Source organism: Bidens hawaiensis, unplaced genomic scaffold (assembly GCF_021521415.1).
Source record: "Bidens hawaiensis isolate Kalapana, Puna unplaced genomic scaffold, B.hawaiensis_p1.1 tig00068805_1, whole genome shotgun sequence".
In the NCBI taxonomy this organism is placed as follows: domain Eukaryota; kingdom Viridiplantae; phylum Streptophyta; class Magnoliopsida; order Asterales; family Asteraceae; genus Bidens; species Bidens hawaiensis.
In genome coordinates, this window is record NW_027502148.1 from 30,100 (window position 1) to 51,119 (window position 21,020).

At 34.4% G+C, this 21,020-nt stretch overlaps 1 protein-coding gene and 1 pseudogene across 1 annotated transcript in view; one reads left to right on the top strand and one right to left on the bottom strand.

Annotated features, from left to right (window-relative positions):
* LOC143605261 (filament-like plant protein 4) overlaps positions 1–5,316 on the top strand; it is a 28,362-nt gene extending 23,046 nt beyond the window's left edge. The window contains exons 3-7 of the mRNA XM_077081438.1: positions 958–1,061; positions 1,631–1,922; positions 2,013–4,044; positions 4,173–4,218; positions 4,756–5,316. Coding sequence (XP_076937553.1) covers positions 958–1,061; positions 1,631–1,922; positions 2,013–4,044; positions 4,173–4,218; positions 4,756–5,151 — 2,870 coding nt within the window. The 3' untranslated portion in view covers positions 5,152–5,316. The remainder of the gene's footprint in view (positions 1–957; positions 1,062–1,630; positions 1,923–2,012; positions 4,045–4,172; positions 4,219–4,755) is intronic.
* Positions 5,317–12,694: 7,378 nt separating this feature from the next.
* Positions 12,695–13,059, bottom strand: LOC143605260 (protein SMALL AUXIN UP-REGULATED RNA 51 pseudogene; annotated as a pseudogene).
* Between the last annotated feature and the right edge of the window lie 7,961 nt (positions 13,060–21,020).

Genomic DNA, 21,020 nt, shown 5'->3' on the forward strand with positions numbered 1-21,020 from the left:
ATCGAATGCCATACAATACATACACATACATACATATCTGTAGATACATATCCATACTTCACTAGTTGCCCTTCTGTTCTACCTACATACTTGCTACCATACATACAATTTATTCCCATATATTTCTTCCCGTATCCGAATACACATATTACTATCTTAACCTCGTATAAATATCCATAGGAGGATCGTCACGTAATATCTATTAAAAGAACCATTACCATTACCATGCTATATATAATTTCCATAGGAGGAACACTCTGTATACTTTCCATAAAAGGAACACTATACTTTCCATAAAAGGAACACTATCTATACGTTATTATTTAATATCCATGTAAGGAGCTAATCACTTCCCTTGACGATACGTGCAATATCCGAAGATCGTTCACGTACCGACAAGCTTTCATTCATAATGTTCATACATCATCCTTACATTACATGCAATATTAATATCTTTATTTATTTCCTAATAACCCGAGTAAACTTTCCCTCTATTATTAAGTAATATAATTAATATTATCTTGAAATTTCGGGATGTTACAATGTCGGTGTTATTATTAATATATATATATATTTTTTTTATAATAATAAAGCACCAGATTTGGTGAAGCATGTAAATATGCCATTCTTGTAGGACTGGAATATTGGATTCCCTTGAAATTATTTTATGCCTTCACTTTCTGTCACTTTTTATCTTAAAAAACTTTTTGTTTTTCACTTTTTTACTTTTTATTTTTCCAGAATTTGAATTCTGAGCCATTGTTTTCTAGCCTGTTGGTGTTATGTCTTGATCTGTATCCTTTTTCAAAAGTAAATATTTATTGAAAATGATAATTCTAATAAGCTTTTAGCTGGTACTAAGGTTTCTGAATGCCCTGTATCAGCAGAAAGGTCCCCATTTCTATCAAGATTCCAACATTATCATTTCGGTTTGATTTTATTTGTGTAAATATACAGTCGATATGAGTTGGCCGTGGAAGAAGAAGTCATCGGATAAGTCGGGTTCTGAGAAAATAGAATCTGTTATTGTAACTGCTTCGGTTGGTTCTCAGGGTGACAAGGTTTGTTCGGTTACCTTTTTATAATCATTTATAACATGTTTATAAGCTCAGCTTGTTCGCTTGTTCATTTAGCTGGCTCGTTTAAGTTACACCCCAAATTATAATATATTAGTTATAAATTTTGTAGGTTATTGATTATGGATTTTTGTATGTTAAAAATATTATTTTATATCTTTTCACATATATCAAGAGATTGTGATCAAACTTCTAAAAGAAAGTTTTGTGGCAGAACTTCAAAGTACAAAAGTTTTGTGATCAGCATTTAAAAAATAAATTTCTAAAATAAATTGTGTCAAACTTCAAAGTACAAATGTTTTGTGGTCAATTTATAAAGACTGAAAACTTCATAAGTTGCTATTTATTTTAAAAAAACTTTGTGGCCAAACTTCAAAGAAGATATGTTTTGTGGTCAATGTAAATAACTTGAAAACCATATACAAAAGTTTTGTGGCCAATTTATAAAACTTGAAAGTTTTGTGGCCAATCTATAAACTTGAAAATTATACTATTCATAACTTGGTTTTTGTAGTTATATATGATGTTTATTTTGTTGCAATTTTCACTTTCAGGTTACACAAGAAAGCTACAAAAAGCCAAAGTATGTTCAAATATCTGTGGATCAGTATTCAGAGTTAACTGGATTAGAGGATCAAGTTAAATCATATGAAGAACAAGTGAAATCATATGACGAACAAGTGAAAAGATATGAAGATCAGCAATTGGTATATGAAGATCAGATTAAAACTTTAGAAGATGAAGTAAAGGACTTAAATGAACAGCTTTCCGAAGCCCATTCCGAGTTGACCACAAAGGAGAATCTGGTCAAACAACACGCTAAAGTTGCTGAGGATGCTGTCTCAGGTTTGCACATTATGGTTTGACTAAAGATTGATTATTTCATTTTAATCGTGATTACCATATATTTAAAAATTTTAATATTTAATTTCGTAGGGTGGGAAAAGGCTGAGGCAGAAGCCGCAACATTGAAGAACCATCTGGAATCGGTTACTCTGTTGAAACTAACGGCTGAAGACCGAGCCACACATTTAGATGGCGCTTTAAAGGAATGCATGCGCCAAATAAGAAATTTGAAGGAAGAACATGAAAAAACTGTGCATGAGGTTGTGCTTGCAAAAACTAAACAATTCGAGAACATGAAGCATGAGTTTGATACAAAGGTAGCAAATTTAAACCAAGAACTCATGCGGGCTGCTGCTGAAAATGCTGCGGTTTCTAGGTCGTTACACGATCGTTCCAACACAATAATCCAAATGAGTGAAGAGAAATCACAAGCGGAAGCGGAGATCGAGCTGTTAAAAAGTAACATTGAATCGTGTGAGCGGGAAATAAATTCTCTTAAATACGAGTTACATATTGTTGCTAAAGAGTTGGAAATACGTAACGAGGAAAAAAATATGAGTGTACGGTCTGCTGACGTGGCAAACAAGCAGCACTTGGAAGGTGTAAAGAAAATTGCTAAATTGGAAGCCGAGTGTCAAAGGTTACGCGGGCTTGTAAGAAAGAAATTACCTGGGCCTGCAGCACTGGCACAAATGAAACTAGAAGTTGATAATTTGGGCCGGGATCATGGTGATTCTCGGGTCAAACGGTCTCCGGTCAAACCCCCAACCCCGGTGAGCCCGCATTTCTCTTCAGTTCCTGACTTCTCTCTCGACAACGCTCAAAAACAGCAAAAGGAAATTGATTTGTTGACCGAGCGTTTATTGGCAGCCGAAGAAGAAACTAAGATGCTGAAAGAAGCGTTGGCTAAGCGTAACACCGAGCTTCAAGCTTCTAGAAGCGTCTGCGCTAAAACAGTAAGCAAACTTCAGAGTCTGGAAAGTCAACTGCAGTCAAATTCTCAACTGAAAACCGTTATCAGTCAAAATGCAAGCAACCCGACAAGTGTGGGCTCAGTTTCAGAAGAAGGAAATGATGACGATGTCAGCATTGCTGGATCTTCGGCTACCACTTTAGTCTCCGAGTTATCTCATAACAAAAAAGATAAAACCGAAAATGCAAACCGTTTGGAGCTTATGGATGATTTCTTGGAGATGGAGAAGTTGGCTTATTCATCGAATGAAAAGACTGAATCGGATCTTTTGGAGAATCTTAAATCTAAAGTATCCGGTTTACTAAATTCATTACCTAAAGATTCAGATACCGATAAACTTTACGAAGAAATCAACCGAATAGTACAAGGTAGCATAGGGGGGAAATATGAAGAATTGGCTGCTGCGGTTTCCCGAATTTACAACTTTCTGTTGATTCTACGGAAGGAGGCAAAGTCTGTAACGGGAACTTCTCTAGAAGAGACTGGAGTGTTCGAGAAGCTGGAGGAGTTTAAAGAAACCGAGTCTGGAAAAATGGATATTAATGATTTTATTCTTTGTGTGTCGGGTATTCTCGGTAAAGCTAGTGAGCTTCGGTTCAGCTTTGTCGGGTATGAAATCAATGATGCTGAAGCCTTTAGTCCTGACTGCATAGACAAAGTTGCTTTACCTGAAAACAAGGTCGACTATTCAAACGGTTGTAATCAGTTTTCCGACACGGCTTCTGATCCCGACACACCTCATGATGGAAGCTCCGTCCCGACCTCTGAATTAAACGTGTCCCGGTTGAAATGCTCGTTGGAGGAGTTTGAACAGTTGAAGTTAGAAAAGGAGAACATGGTTATGGAACTTTCGAGAAGTCACGAGAATTTCGAAACCATAAAGTCAAAGCTGACTGAAACTGAGCATCAGCTATCTGAAGTCAAATCTCAGTTGACCGCCGCTCAAAAGTTAAATATCTTGTCTGAGACGCAGCTGAAATGTATGGCGGAGTCGTATAATTCACTTGAAGTTCGTGCAACAGGATTGCAATCTCGGGTCAACCTTTTGGAGTCAAAGATAGTAATGCTGGATAATGAGCTTGAAGAAGAGAGGACAAAGTATAAGGATACTGAGGCAAAGTGCAAGGATCTTCAAGACCAATTACAAAGGTAAATAACCTAAGTTTTATTTATTATTTTTTTATTTTTATTATTTTTTGTATAAAAACCGGTGCTCATTTTGTACTTTTATTTTATTTAAGTTTGCAACTGATTAGTTTTTTGGTTCATTATGTCAGTATTGAAGCATCCCCCGTTGCTGACGTGGAAGCCAAAAGGAACCAGGTGACTGACTCACTCTATAACCATTTAACTTAAGTACGTTGTATATTAAGGCAACAATTTCAAACACGGCCCGAGTACGACATGAAATAATCAGATTTTGGGTTGAAATATACCCCTTCAAAAAATGGGTCGTGTTCAGGTTGATCTGTTTAATTAAACGGATCATGTTCAGGTTGACATGTTTGATCCTTTCGGCTAAACAGGTCAAACCACAAATCCTTTAATGACCCGTTTAACCCATTTTTACATCCCACCAACCCAATTCACACGTTTACAACTTTGACTATCGCTAACCCGTTTGACACATTTTGATAAATGGGCTAAACGGGCTGTTTTCGGGTCACACGCGTTTAAGTGTGCGGGTTAGGGTTTATGTTTTGACATGAATAAAAGTATGGGTTGTGTTCGGACCGAACAATTCAACCCGCCAGCCCGACACAACTGACACTGGTCGCTAGACTTGTATGTTATTCAACTGAAATGGGGCGTTCGTATCTAGTGACGATAATAAAGTCATTTCGTTGATGATATTCACAGGAGAGAGAATTGGCAGCTGCAGCAGAGAAGCTAGCCGAGTGCCAAGAAACAATATATCTTCTCGGAAAGCAGTTAAATGGCCTGCGACCTCAAACCGAATCCATTGGGTCACTGTTAAGTCAAAAAGATCACACCTTTGCTGAAGACGAAGAACATGAAGAAGAGCTAACAACTAGTAGTGGCATGGATTTACATACGGGAAACGAGTCCCCGATACTATCAGAAAATCACCAATTTAGTGCCTCAGATTCTGAACCAAACAATATTTTAACCTCACCTGTGCGGTCAAAACACCGGCCCACGAAATCAGGATCCTCGTCTTCGTCATCATCTAACCCGACTCCTGAAAAGAACACCCGTGGGATCAGTCGGTTCTTTTCCACAAAAGCAAAGTGAAGCGAGGCTTGAATACGTGTAGATACTATGGAAACAGTGCGTGTTTGATCTTGATATCTTGTTATATATATGGTTAAGCTAATGTATTTTTATTTTTTGGTTTGTTACTATGAAAACATGACATAAGGTTTTGATGAAGTATGTTTTTAGTTAAAGAAATAACTCATGTTGACGTGTTGTGTTTGTTGGTACTGTGTTGTTTTAGGTTACAAAAATGTGTGCATTTTTACTTCCATTGCGGTAAATTGTTTTGAAACGGCATGAAAAAGTAACAAAACGTTGCATTTGTTATGTTTATTCGAACCATATACACATGTATGTCTAAAACGATCCTTATTAACAAAGTCCATTGCAATGGTAGCATGCCTATGCAACCATGTTTGTGGCTCAACTGTAGCGGTAAATGCGTCATAGTTCGTACAAGGCATAAAACACATAATATCACACTTTATTTTGAAGCTAAGAGGACGCCAATTTGAAACGTAAGCATTCAATGTTCGAATGATATAACTATAAACCGATGAACAAAATACTGTCTCGGATATGTATGCGTGCACATATACATAATACACAACATGTATATTACTGCTTTTAATCTATTTACTTTGAACCTTTACTATTTCTTAAACTTAGATGTAGCCAAAAAGATATTGACACAAGTTGATCCCCTAGTGTAGACATTGATTTAATGACATTGGTCCTTCATATATACGTGGTGCAACATGGTTGCTGATGTTAGACAAACCGAACTGGCATTGTATTTATTATAACTTTGGTGACCACAACACCTAGACCGTTTAATTGTATAATGTCGTACGGTTTCGCTAAATCAAGTGTAATAAGACCCCCTTGGTTGTCTACATTTTAGGCAAGATCAATGTTGATATTCATCTATTAAATGACTCTCACGATTATTTATTTAATTATAATGTTCAAATATTAATATCATGGTAATTATTCGATGGACGTGATTATCTTTACTATCATAACTTAAGGTATATCATTAGGTGCATATATAGAGAATATAAGAGAGAAATCACACATCTTAAAACCCCTAGCCGTTACATCACCATTAGTGACTCTCTCTGATATTTTTTTTTTTCTAACTAATTTTTTTTTCTTTAAAGTAACGAAAAGTTTAGATTACATCGAAACAGAAGGCAAGCGGGCAACAAGCTGCGTCGCTACTCCTTTTTGAATCGCAAAATCCCTTTTTGAATCTCACATCATCCCCATCATAATCGTGTAGTGGCGGAGCCACATTGTGGTCACTTGGTTCGGCCGAACTCGGTCTTTTTTTTGTTTTATATATAACCTATAATATCGAACCAACGAGCGAATCCAGTGTCATCTAAAAAAATATTCGAACCCATTAATTATGAAAATTTTAGTTAATTTTTTTAGTAATGTATATTTTTATTATAAAATATAAAAAAATTGCTAATAAACATTATAAATGGGCCAATACTAACCCATATATAGATTATAGAAAAAGTTCAAATTATTCATATAATTTTCTAGTAAACCTAGCCAATTAACATTCTTAAATATAATACCTAAGTAAAAATTAAATAAAAGAACAAAAACAATATTCAGTCGCCTTAGCGACTGATATGTTTCTATTGACCAAACAATTATCGACTCATCACCTTCGCCAGTTTGCCTCAAGGCTTCAACCATAACCTAATCTGCCGAACTTCAACGAGACGGCAACGGTTGGTCGGGCAACTCTTTGTTTGGTTGCTTCAAACTTCAATCGATCCATACTTCATGACGAACCCTTATTTGATTTTGTTTAATCAGATGAGTGACGACTATATATGATTCTTGCATTTGATATATTGAAAACAATTTTCTTATAGTTGCAATTGAAAATGCTAAGAATCGTTTTCAAAAACATGAAAATGCGTAGCGAACGATTATAATATGTAATATTTTTAAAAAATTAAATATGACTTTATACGTTAATGAATGCTGACTTACTTTTATTATTATTATTATTATAGTGATGTAGTTTATTTATCTTAGAATGACCACCTGACCCGACCCATTTAAGCCCGAAAACATTGACACCAGAAAAAAGTCGAGCATCGAAAAATCCCGAACCCCTAGAACAAATTTTTTGGCTCCGCCACTATAATCGTGCACCCTAAACGGGAAATCCAACATCATCAGGATCATAACGAATTCCATAATCGCATTCACCGGATTCACATATGCACGATAATAGTGTTATGTATTCTTCATCTTTATATCACGGAATTGATCAGCATTTCATATATGGAAGTGAAATTGGGTAGTAAGTCCATTCAAAGTTGCGAGTCAAGTCGGTTAATCGTATAAAAAAGCGTTCATTTATAATATATCTTTAGTTTATTTATAAAAACAATAACTTTATGATCTAACAAATATTTTGTCCATTTACCAGAAGACCTTTCGTTGAGTTAAAATTTATGGGGTCCAAATGAACTTACCACAAACTAGTGGGTCGATGGATAGAGTAATAACACATGATGTTGCTACACACTTGCCATAACAATTAATTTAGCACCACTCTATATTTACTATAAATATTTTTTTTGTCAAATAAAATTTTGGCCTATATGTGGTCACCTAATACCTCTTCAATTCTAGATCCTCTCAATCCAATGGGTGGACTCAAATCATTTTGTATATAAATTTCCAACAAAGTTATCGAATAACATGTTTTTTCACGATTAACTTCTATTCGCAACAAGTTGTTCTACGCTACGAGTCAAAAAACATAAAATTCATCTTGTTAGAGTTGTCAAATTGTTTTGCAAATCACGTTTAAAAATTGTTTAGAAAATTGAAAATCTTTATACTTTTATTTATTTATTTATGGTTGATTGTAACCTTATCTTAAGTTTTGAACTACTATGGAACAACTTTTAAAAGAATGTCTTGAAATGTGATTCTAGGGTCCCTAGGGGCCTCCAAGGTATCATGATACATGTGTTAGGTCTTTTAAGGATATCATATCATACCAAATTAAACTTACAGGTTTGGTTTTTTGTAATATATAATATATCCTCCGTGCTATTGTGTCAAATCGCAACATGCACCATATCACTTTTAATTTTGTAAAGCATAATTAGAATTCAAAATATCCCTTCTCATAAAATTCTTTTTTGAACAACTTCTGCATTAACACGGCCTAGCAAGAAACTAGCCGATGTGAAAATAAAACAATTACAAATCAACACAAGTGATTCTCCAATTTTTATATCAATAGTTAAAACTAAAAACAAATAATAGACTATGTTGTCAAAAATGCTACTTTTTTTGTACTTGTTTTTCTGAAAAATCTCTTTGGTACTTGTTTGTCTGAAAAATCTCCTCACTCCTGATATTCCAAACCACCCACCAAGTCTTCAACATAATAGCCTCCAAAACCTCTTCCTTTGTCTCAGGAATGCCACGTTATCTAACCATTTCACAAAGTTGATCGGCCTCTTAGGCATAGAAAAATCAATATTCACACCTAGCGAGCCTCCAAATCCTAGTCGCAACCGCACAATAGGCAAAAATATGGTCTTTGGTTTCCATGTTTGCATCACTCAACGTATGAAATGCAAAAGAAACATTTAAACTTTTATCCACAAGATTAGCTCTACTAGATAGTCGATCCAAGTTCACTTGCCAACCAAGAAAGTTTACTTACAGAAAGACCCATTTACTGCAAATGATAGGCTGACTGGCTGAGTATCGTCTGGTAACACAATATGATCCAAAAATTCCCTTTAGCATTTATTGTAAACAAAAGACATGTAAAATCGTGGATCAGGGACCTCAACATGCTACTAAGTTGAATAAATGAGCACACATAGTTGACCATATTGCCCTTGCATGGTTGGTAAAGGCAAAGCAACGATAACTTTGTTGTGGACCGGGTTGCATACAGGGATCCACCTAGGTCAAGCGAACCCAAATGTTTCCTGGTTGCACTGACCCGTCTTTTGTTCTGATTATCATTGACAAGGGAGGTGTCTTTCATATATGAAAATAACACATACAACCACTTGCTATTGATTGAAACTCTCTTTTGACTTTTAGCCATGGCATACTTTTGACTTTTAGCAATGACATATAGGGGAGCATATGGGGTAATCGACATTATTTGACAGTGAACACAACTTAACACATAATATGAGGTGGTTTTCTATGGATTATTTCAGGTCAACTTTCCAATAACTATCGCGTCAGATGTATATGGACCAACAAGTCCATTCTAAATAAGATTTATGAAGTTGAATAAACATTTTATTGATAGTGGATCGAACTTAGTGCATGACTTTGATAGTTGATACCTTTCCACTTGTTATAGGCTTAGATAACTTTTGCAAGAGGCTACTTTACATCGGGTCGGGTCGTAAATTTCGAAGATTCTTAATCTATGCGAGTAGTAAAAACAATTCTTTAAAATAGATACTTATGTGCATAAACAAAATTAATAGGTACACAGTGATAATTGTTATAACCAGTAAAAAAATAGGTAATTTATAAACAAAGGGAATTCGGTTCTGATCACTTTGTCTCGGGTTTAAGTACAAATTAAACATGTTACGCGTTTTAATTCGAGTTCAAGTAATTGAGTGAGATACGCAAGCCCCCGACTTATTGAGAGAGGCTATTTCTTAGGTTATTCTTTTGTTTGGGTGGTATGAGATGGTTAAATCATAAATGGAACCAATTGGGGGTGGAGAAGGGAGCGGAAAATAAAACGAAGCCATCAATTCTCGAACCTACAACCTCACATGTGGCATGGAGCAGGAGAGGTTCTCATAAGCTCTTTCATCACTACCTTTTTTTGTTAAGATCATGGATATAATATGTAAATATTTTTTATATGTAAAACGAGGGTGTATTTTATGTTTGGGCCACCCAAAACTCTAGACCTTGTACACAGTGACAGATCCATGAATTTTAGGTAGTGGGTGCTAAAAAAGTCAGTTTAGAACGGATCAAATTAAACTAAAACGGGTCAAACCAAACTGAGTCAGGTAAAAAATTTATAAAAATAAACTATGTATAGAAATTTTAGCAACATTCGACATCGGCGTGATTTCATCTTTTGAAAGCAGTCAATTACAGTTTTTATTCGTAACACTTGCAAATGTTTCTTTCTCAATACTACAAATTACACACGCGCTTAATAAATTCACCGATTTGATTACAGAAATTTGTTATTATGTTCTTTATTTCCGAAAAGACCTCTCTCAACCGTTGTTGTAATAGGCAAAGCTAATGGTACTTTAATAACCGATAAACCAAATGAAAAGAGATGGCATTTCCACCATAACCCTAGCAAGATCGGTAGTACATTTCAAATTTGCATATCCTTCATCTTCTCGCACACTATCATGTATAAGCCAAGTTGAGATGCAAGATCAATTTTATCCCAATTATCAAAATCATATGAATAAAAGCCACACAATCTTATTAACATATTCATCTCTCACTCCTTTATAACATGCAGATTCTAAATATCCGATTGTTAAAGTAGTTACAATTAAGCAATCTAGGCTTAATTTTATTTTTCAAAACAAAATAATACTTGCACTTGTAAGTTTTACTCAAGGCGTTGGGTTTGGGGCACTCAAAAAACCAAAAAAAAAAAAAGAAAAAAAAAACAAATGAAGGAGGCACTTAGGTCTATTGGCATAGTATATCAGAAGTTTAAAAAAGAAACTATAGATTTAAGGGGGTGCTACGTCCTCACTGGTCAAACATTGGATCCGCCCCTGTAGTCGCTCATTCAGCACGCCCTCAAGATTGGCCTTGACTTTACCTTAGTATCACCCATCATGAGTCATGTTACCGCGGGTCATTAGCGTCGAAGCCTGCCAGGGAGTCTAATATGAGTGAATGCCTTCGCCATTAATCATCTCCTACTTAGGTGCGGACCTACACTGTAAGTGTAATGGTCAGCCGAACCCTGTGAAATTTTTTAAGAGTTTTATATATTTTCAAATTCCGATGACCCCTATAACATTTTGACACCGACCCTCTTCCGACTTTTGTGAAAATTTTTCTGGGTCTGCTACCACTCCTACTCAAAGCCAGTTTAGTTTATACCGGTATCCGTTTTCATATTTTCGGTATTGATACTATTCTGTTTTTTTATTCTTCTTTATTTTCAATGAAACCGGTACAGAATCAATAAATCGATTTGGCATTTGATACATCACTAATCTCATCACTATATTATAGCCTCTAAAATTGGTAATACTCAGTAAAGTTTATAACTCAAAATTGACTAGTTAAATATAAGAATCCTTGTTGTGGGCAATAACATTGGGCAGTAACATGAGGTAGTAAAGTGATATGGCATGTCTTTAGAGCTTGGCATACCGCACCGAGACAGTGAGGGAGGGGCTTTAAGGCATTTGCGGATGACAAAGGAAAAATATTTAACGTGGGGCCCAAATGCTAAAGAGATAAAAATTTCAATGGGATTTAAAGCATGATTCGGGCGTTTTAATTTGTGTTTTAGAGCATTTTCACAATTCACCACAATCAGCCTAAAGAGAGAGAACCTATGGTACTCAAATGCTTTGTTATTAATTATTATTGACCAATGACCATGCATTGTTTATAATATTCAGAAAATTCCATAAATAAATAAGAAATTACAAGTAGAATGTGGATTACATTGATCCAAAGTCAATAGTCGAAACCGCTACGTCTCTTCCATACTGTGTCTTTCTCTCCCTCAGACACACACTTTACAAAAGAGTGATGTGTAACTTAAGGTTATAAGTTATAACTTCAATATTTGTCTAGATCGACCATAACGTCAATGCATAACTTCCCTTCCGTATTGCTTAGGTAATAATTCTAGCCAACCAACTTGAAAACAAATAAACGAAGTAAAAAATGAAATACAAATAAATCATGCCGACTCAACCTTTTTAGTGCCAAAAATAATTCCAAAGTCGAGTTTCTTTAGGAAAAAGAATAACCTTTCTTCGTAGAACCCTATCATGTGAGAATATATATGTAACATGACATTTTTCGTATACGATTTCTAAAAGCCACAGTAGTACATAGTTTCAATACAAAATTCGAGAGCTCTGAAAGTTATGATCGGATAAGGAAGAATTGAACGTGAATAGAGCGTAACCCTAAAAAATTTACGGGTGTTTCAGTGAGCTTTCAAAATTGTTTATTTGCTTTTTGAAAAGCAAAATCCACTTTTGAAAAGCTTTAGTTTGAATCTTTTGAAGGAGCTTCGCCAAACATCTTTTGATTTTCAACAAACAAATAAACAAATAAGCAAGCGGCCATTCAAAATGGTGTGCGGTGGTAATGTGTCTGTCTCTCACAAATTTGGTAGTGAGTTTAAATATCTGAGAGTGCGAAGATAGGTGATATTTTAGGTGTCAAAAAATTGTTGTTAAAAAAAGTTAATAAACATAAACAAATAACTCATTTTACGAAGAACAAATCTATTCATCCCTTCGTTAATATCATTTACAATTAACTAAAAAAACCATTACATGTTGTGGGTTTTATGCATGGTTAGATAAAATTATGAAACAAAATGGAAACTAATATATTGAAGAAGTTGATGTCATGTTCTCAAAACCGAAGAAACGATGTTAGTGACTCGAAAACTTGTTCTTCGCAAGGAATCGTTAGTCCCATGTCATGATCGAACCCGAACTCTTCTTCGGCTTGATGGAGCAGGGTTTGGAACTCGGGCCGTGACAGGAACGAAATTGGTATGACGTATCGGCTGCGGGTGTCACCTACATAGACGACAAAATGACCCTTTGGTACATCATCATAATGTTGTTTCTTTCCTATGCTTGAACATCTCTTCATGATATGTTTGATAAGTGCTGCTTGTGAGAGTTTGCTTGATGACTTCTTGAAGACCATATTTTGGTTACTAAATGCTATTGTTTTTTTTCTTTTTTTCTTTTTTTTCCTTTTGGAATGAGAGAAAGAGAGAGAGATTGAGTTGTTAGTAGAAAGGTGGTGTGTGGGTATGGACTATGAATAGATGTGTATTTATAGGGTACTATGAGAATGTGGTTTATTATACAACTCCTCAGTCCTCACACACTATATAAAACATACGCACATTCTATCGATCAATAAAAAAACAACTAGTTTTTACATATATATATATTATCAAGGGTGGGTGGCCCGTGGCCAGCGAAATAAAGATAGGGCTTTAAGTCCATATTTAATTAAGGCCTTTAAATTAAAAAAAATATATTATATATAGATATATATTTAATCAGCAGATTACACATAAATATGTCTATTTGTTTAGTGATAAGCTTGTACGATGTTAACTTGCAAGTCCCAAGTTTAAGGCTCATTATTAGGACTTTTTTATTTGTTTTTTAAAACAGTTGTCATAAAAGGGCCATAAAATCTCATTTCGATTTAGGCCTTCAAAATCATTTAGCCGGCCATGTATATTATATATATAAATTACATATATACGAATATGAAAAAAAAATTGTACATAGGTTGACTATTCGCATATGTGAAACAAAAGTTTGAAAAAAAATACTACTTAGTTGAATATAGTACCTATGATAAAAATAATATTTTCTTTTATTTTTTGGTTAAAAAGTTCTCATGTTAAGTGAGTTTTGACGGCGGACATTGAAGCAACTAGTAAGGTTGCTCTTTTATGATTTTAAGGTTGTGGGTTCAAGCCGTGGTGGTAACAACCTATTGCAAAATATTGGTTAGTGTTCATCGGGGACACACGATGGACACTCAATGAGGGTGTCTAGGATATATAGGGAATTCCTGCGTAAATACTGGTTAGTATTATTAGGGGTAGATAAGATCTCCATTTTAGTGTAATTCCATTTTCTAAATATGTTTGATGTTTGTCTCTTGTGTTTCTAGTTACTTGCAAGTGCTAGTCTTTTAACATGCATCTGATCTCCGTTCAAAAAAAAACATTACATATAATTTTCCTTACTTCTCATTAATATTTATTCGGTATTGTTCACATAGTCAAATCAGTTGGTTTTGCGTAGGACCAATCGAGTATATATAATATACGAGAAAAGCAAAGGCATGTGGGTGTGTTTGGGTGTGAAAGAAGAGAGCAAAGTGCAGTCCTCAGAGTTTTAGAACATGCTGCACTTTAGCTGGACACCATGACCCCCCTCCCTCATTAAATGTTATTTTTTTCTAACCAATGAATATAGTCCGACACGGGGTAACATAATAGCAAAAGACGACCTCATACACCCGCGATCACAGATAACACTGAGTAATCTATGCCCAGCGTTTCCTATTCTGGAAAAATCCCGTTACCCGAAGACCACGGTACAACCTGCCTGAGATCAAATTCAAACTTGGGACCTGGTGGCTTCCATCTCAAATCTTTTCTCTCCAATGTCTGTCTTAAATGTTAAATCAACATATATTTTGTAAATAAGTTTACACAATATATCAAAAGTAAATAGATAAAATCAACAAACTCTAATTTGTAATTTATGAAAGTAACTAGTCTAATAATATGTGGGCACAACTAATGAATACAATTTATTCATACGTGTTAGTTTTTAGATTTTCTCAAAAAACAAAATAACATATAATAAATTTATCTGTAAAATTAAGTTTGGTCCATGGTTATTGACTAATTAAGTTTGTATATTATTATCACTTTTTACATGACCCTTTTTTTGTTTTGATACATAATAATTAAAAGTAGTACAATAAACGTTATTTTATGAAATATGATTCATTTTTTATATATTACCAATAACGGGGAAAGGGTAAGCCTTTTCTTCCTGCCCTTGAAGCACAAATGAAGCACACAAAAGGAAATAGTCAAGTCCCGAGTCAATAATCAAACACGAAGTAAACAAATAACTCTTGCTTATTAATTAGAAAATAACCGAAAAGCAATAATACTAATTATTGAAGGACAGAGAACCAATGTCACGCAGTGGGAAAGCAAGAGGCGTACTACCATGAAGCAAAGGAACATGGGATTGCTTGGGACAACTGCGAAGAAGCAAAGGCCTCTCTATAAAAGCCGCAATGAACCAAGTGTGTAATTACTACATCGAAGTGATAAACATCTCTCGCTCTAGATTATCGTTTGTTTTAACTCACTACCTATTACAGTGACGTGACGTTAATTTAATTTACCAAACCACAGCACATAAAATAATCAAGTAAAAGTTTTCCATTCCACTTAATTTACCCCCTACTAAATTCCTCAAATATATCATTTACAACTATGGCATTAATTATTGCAAACAAATCTAAGTACACACTAGACATCTAGTGCCCCCTTTGACCGAAATACTACATTTTTCACCAATTGCAAAAGGTGGTTATTATTTGTTTAGGGATATATAGAAAGTAATAAATTCTTTGACAGGTTTTTATTCTTTCATGGTCAAATCTTTAATATGTAACATGTGATATTTTCCTTTTCTTTTTACTATTTTAATGTCATAACTTGTTAGATAATTGATAGCAAATCAAGAAAGTTCAAGTTGTTTGATCAAAAAGTTGAGTTTGACTGCCCTTTCTTTTGAGTTTTGAATCTTTGGGGCAAATTGTTATATACCTTTGAAATTCACGAAATAAGATATCTACAAAAATAAAAATAAAAAAAATAAAAATCGAATTTACTTAAAATAATTTTAAATTTAGGACAATTGTATATTTTCTCTTTCTAAACCCTTCTTAACTGTCTAAATTTTGTTAATTGCATATTTACCCATTTTACTTATACTAACACTTGAAAAATTATTTATTTACACATTTTAACTAGCTTTAGTTGTGTTTTTTACCTGTTTCTTGCATTTTTATTATGATATATTTTTAACGTTTTTCAAACGATAGTATTCATGATGATGAAGACTAGAGAGGCGATCAAGTTGCCTTTTAGTGGCAATATATTTTACTAAGGTATTTTGTTAAATATTCTCATTAGAGACGTTTTGTAATGAATAACTGTGGTATAAAAATGAGTGATGTGTGATCTATGTTTTCATGAATTTTCTCTATAGTGGCACACAATAAACACCAAGTCTTAAAATCAAATGTTATTTGTATATTTGTTAAGAGGGTGTTTGGCTAAGCTTTAAAAAATGTTTATTTGCTATTATGTTTCTTGAAAAACAAATAAGTCAATAAGCTATTTGAAAATGCTCTATTTTGAAGTTTTTACAAATTGCTTATTTCTTTTTGAAAAACAACAAATAAGCAGTTTTCAAAGTTTAGCCAAACACTCCCTAAATAGAAAGATTTCGAAGGAATCTTAATTCAGTCTCCAAGTGATTGCGAAATTCTCTTTTACATAAATATGTAATTCATTTGTATTTATTGTGGTTTTGTCTTTGCCTTAGCTATGCGTTTTAACAGAATTTGTCTTTCGAAAAAAAGTGACTGTGAAATCCTGAGGCATGTAGCCAATGACAAGAGTCGACGTGTTTCATTGTAAGATGTGGTGAGACCAAGCATCTCTCATTCTCGTGCATCTATAAGTTACTGAAGAATTCGAATCCACTTACCTCACGTGTTCCATTGTAAGATGTGGTGAGACCAAGCATCTCTCATTCTCGTGCATCTATAAGTTACTAAAGAATTCGAATCCACTTACCTATGCCACATATTTATTTCGTTATTTGTATATAAAATTATTTTTATATTCACTTGCAATATTTCCTAACATTATATCAAATATTTTGTCTTCCATCCTTGTCTTCTAATTATTAAAATAAAAAAGAAATTTATCAGGAAACCACAACACTAGGTCATAAAATGTCATAAACTACTCGTCTAGTATATGGTTAGAATCAAATAAGGGCCTAGCTTTTTAATGATTTTATTTAAAGGCTACTATCAAATCGGTCAGAGGTAGAGCGTATTTGGTTAAAAAAAATGCACCGCTTAATAGTTTTTGAAGCTTCTTAATGATTAACTTTCAGACATCCTACTGAATGATTCAGAATAAAATTATGAGCTCCTCTAAGTTGATCCATAAAACCTTAAATTCATGAAAAAAAATTCAAAATAAAAAATATTGCAAAAATGATAAATTTGGAAAGTATTTTTAATTATGTACAATGGGCCAATAAAGGCAAACCAAAGGACTGAGGACGTACCTCAGCCATAGATGTCCATCACATGTTCTGTCAAACAATAAATGTACAACTATCAATGCACACTACCCCATCATAAAAGACAAGACAAGTGTCTATTTCATCTAACATACGTCTATACCTACGCCTCTCTATACCCATTTACTCACATGTAAGAGGGATAACATTTAGTTTATGGTTTGATCACTTTTGTCAGTTTCATCTAAAATTTTTTTTTTGTTAATTTCTATGCTTGTGGTTTCATTTGGTTGTTGCTTTCACCATATGTTCAAGCGTAGCGGGCTGGAGTCCATGTCCAACTTAGTTAATTTGGGCATCTGAATGAGCGATGGAAGCAAAACGAAAAACAAACACTCATGTTTAGGTTTAATTAGTGCAGAGTTCAAACTTCAAATTGCTAGTTAAAAGTTTAGAATCGTAAATTAATTGATTACTTGGACTGAAGGAACAAAAATAAACTCCTCCCGATCTTAAATTGCTCACGTCTAACATTGACCATTTGATCAGGAATAATTGTACTCTCCTTTGAGGAAAAGAAAGCCGAAGCAAGGCTTTTTTTAAGAAATCTATTTGAAAAGTGTTAAAATTTTAAGATTAATATTTTGGTTTTTAACTTGTTATCCTTTTAGCTTTTAAAAGCGTACATGCAAAACATCTTGAAATCCTTATCAGTTATCACGTCTTATTGCAACAACTTAATTTAGTGGTTTTAACTACCCCTTCGTTTCGTTCATCTGGATCTAAATATATAAAACCAAAATTGTTAATTGTGAATGAAATATAAGCAACTATGTACTATTCATATTCACAAATGAGCATTAGCTATGTCGGCTTGAAACATGACCTAACCACGATACAATTAAGTGTTTCTGATATGACACGACACGAATATATAGTGTTTGAGTTGTATAATTCAAAGAGTTAATCCGGAACCTACCAATCACCAATCATCATTCATCAGCCCGACACGATTAATATCATTAGATTTCATGATCAAAAGTGGAACTCTGATTACCTGTTTAGCTTTCTATAAGGCCAAGACCCAAAACTTGACCCTTTTTATTAATTGGGCCTTCTCTCTCCTATAGGGCCATATACCCTAAACAAATGGGTTAATATAGAGTGGCCTGTTTGGATTTAATAGAGACCTTATCAGAAGAATCCAATGTCCTGTTCATAGATCGGGCCGTACACACCGCTCGAACTCGCTCGTCGCTTGCTCGGAAATTGTTCAAAAAATGTTTGCTCGTTTTTTCACTCGATTGTAAACGAGTTGCTCTGCTCGGTTCGGTTTGTAAACGAGCCAAGCAACGAGCAAAGGTCTGCTCGGTTCGGTTCGGCATGAATAATTTTAATTTGTTTTTTATATAGTTATATATGGACAATTATATAAATATATAGACAACACACATAAAATATAAGTAACAATTTTTTAAAATCCTTTTAAATTGTTCATATTCCGTCAATTTTATAGTTTCATTAGCTTGATTCAAGTTTTCAGAATAATAAAAGTTTGTTTACATGCTCATTATATCTCACTTCAAGCTTAATTTTCCTAAAATTTACAACATATTACACGCTTATCTAAAAACTACTGATTTGTTTACAAAATATATTATTTACAGCCTTCAAACTTGTTTTTTATTGAAATTTTTAGAGTGAAAATGAAATAAATAATGCTCGAAAATCGATCGATGTTCGAACGAAAATGCTCGACTCGATTTTGACTCGTTTCGATTTTTGCTCGGATCGAATTTCAGGCGTTCGGTTCGGTTCGGTTGTAAATGAGCCAAGCAATAAGCAAGCCTTAGCTTGGTTCGGCTCGGCTCGGCTCGTGAACAGCCTTATAATCATAGACAATGAATTATGAATGCATCACCCGATTTGAGTCACCATTTTGACTTTCTAGTGTCAAATGAAGAGTTATTTTATTTGAAAACTACAGGGAAAAATTATGATCCCTTAATGTGAAAATGGAGGAATTTGTTTTTTTTTCTTTTTGTTGTTTTTTTTGTTTTTTTTTCCTAATGGGTCGAAAGAATAATGCTTAGAAAAAAGGTAACAGGCCTAAAGAAATGTGTTACCATACTAATAACGTTACAAAAGCTTGTAACAACTTGCCGTTGACCCTATAGTACGCTGCCAATTACATTCGATTTTGTTATCAGAACGACAGATGAACGAATCTATCGGTGTCCATATTAACCAGGAGCTCGTTAGGTTATGTTAAACTATGCATTAGCGCGGCCCTTACTTCAACAATACACGGTTAGATGGCGTACAAACGTGCATACTTACGTTACCAAAATCTGAAACATCTAACCGGTTTGTCCAAAAACTCATTTGGGTGCCTTGAAGTGTGTGATATGTTCGATCGTATTTCGTATCAGAGTACTTGAAGGTCCATTGTGACACATTGCATTAACTGAATGATCATTTAATAGTCTGTTACTCTGTTAACTTATATCAGCCATATCATGTCAACTACCTTGAGGTACCTTTCTATCAATAATATTTATTACTGTATTAAGTTTGGCCCATACCATAGTAAGTTTTATTCTTGTAATCAACCTTACCAGAAAATAGTATTTTAGTGTAATTGGATTAACTGGTTGATCAATTTAATCATAATTAACATTAAGCAAGTTCCGGGATGTGTGGAGTACACACTTGCTTTAGTTTACTGTGATCTAACGAATGGGGGTCCGGGGGTAGCGCCCCCGGTTGCGGGGCTTTAGGGGCGGCAGCCCCTAGCAGGGTCCAAGGGGCAGCGCCCCTGGCTGGGGTTAAGCTGTCAGGTCAGCTTGGAAAAATTTTATTTTCGTTAATAACGCTTCACTAAAAATTCATTAGAAAAATGAATTTTATGATTATGTTACACATAATCATAAGTATTATTTGAAGTTATTTATTAATAAATTTTAAATTTTGAATAGATAACTGCTTGAAGCAGTTATCTTGAATACAACTGCCCTGGTGATATATACGTTATTGGATTGATCGACAGACGCTCTGGTTCATCTTCCTCACAAAAATTCCATACGAAATTCTTGTCTCAAATTTAGACTTTTATCCGATTAAAGTGTTTTGGAGAACCACCAAAATAACTTTTAATCTGAAAATTATCACACGACTCTCTAAATAATCAAGGTTACTGTATTGAAATCCCCAATGCCATGCCAGTTACCAACTCAAAGTTATATCTTTTATTGAGCCCAATAATTTTGGGCCGTAGACACTAGTATTTTTGGGCCGTAGATCTAGTCAAAATAAGTCTTTCGGTTTGCTTAAAAACTTAAGCCCATAACAGATGCGAGTAATTAACATTCAAGTATTTTGTTTTTGTTTATCGCTACAATATAAGGGCCACCCTTTTTGTTACTCGTTTGAGGCACCCAAAATCTAGGGAAATCAACCCTACCCATTCATGTACCAGCCATGGGTCGGCTGGGTTATATATGTGAGACATAAAAAAGGATGAGACGGTTTTAGATAGAGGGGTAACACGAGCATATGGAGACTTGAATAAAGATAGGTCAAATGGATTTTGTGAGACTGAGAGAAGAGGATGAAGGGGCGTCTCTAGCCACGTCTCCTTTTCTTCTAGCCGAGACAAATAGTGGTGTGGTTAGCGTTTTTAGACTTCCCGTCTAAAAGGCTATAAGTTTTCATTTACAAGTCTAATAAAAAAGATTGTTCATGAAATATATTAACTTTAAGTCATAAAATCTTCATACACCA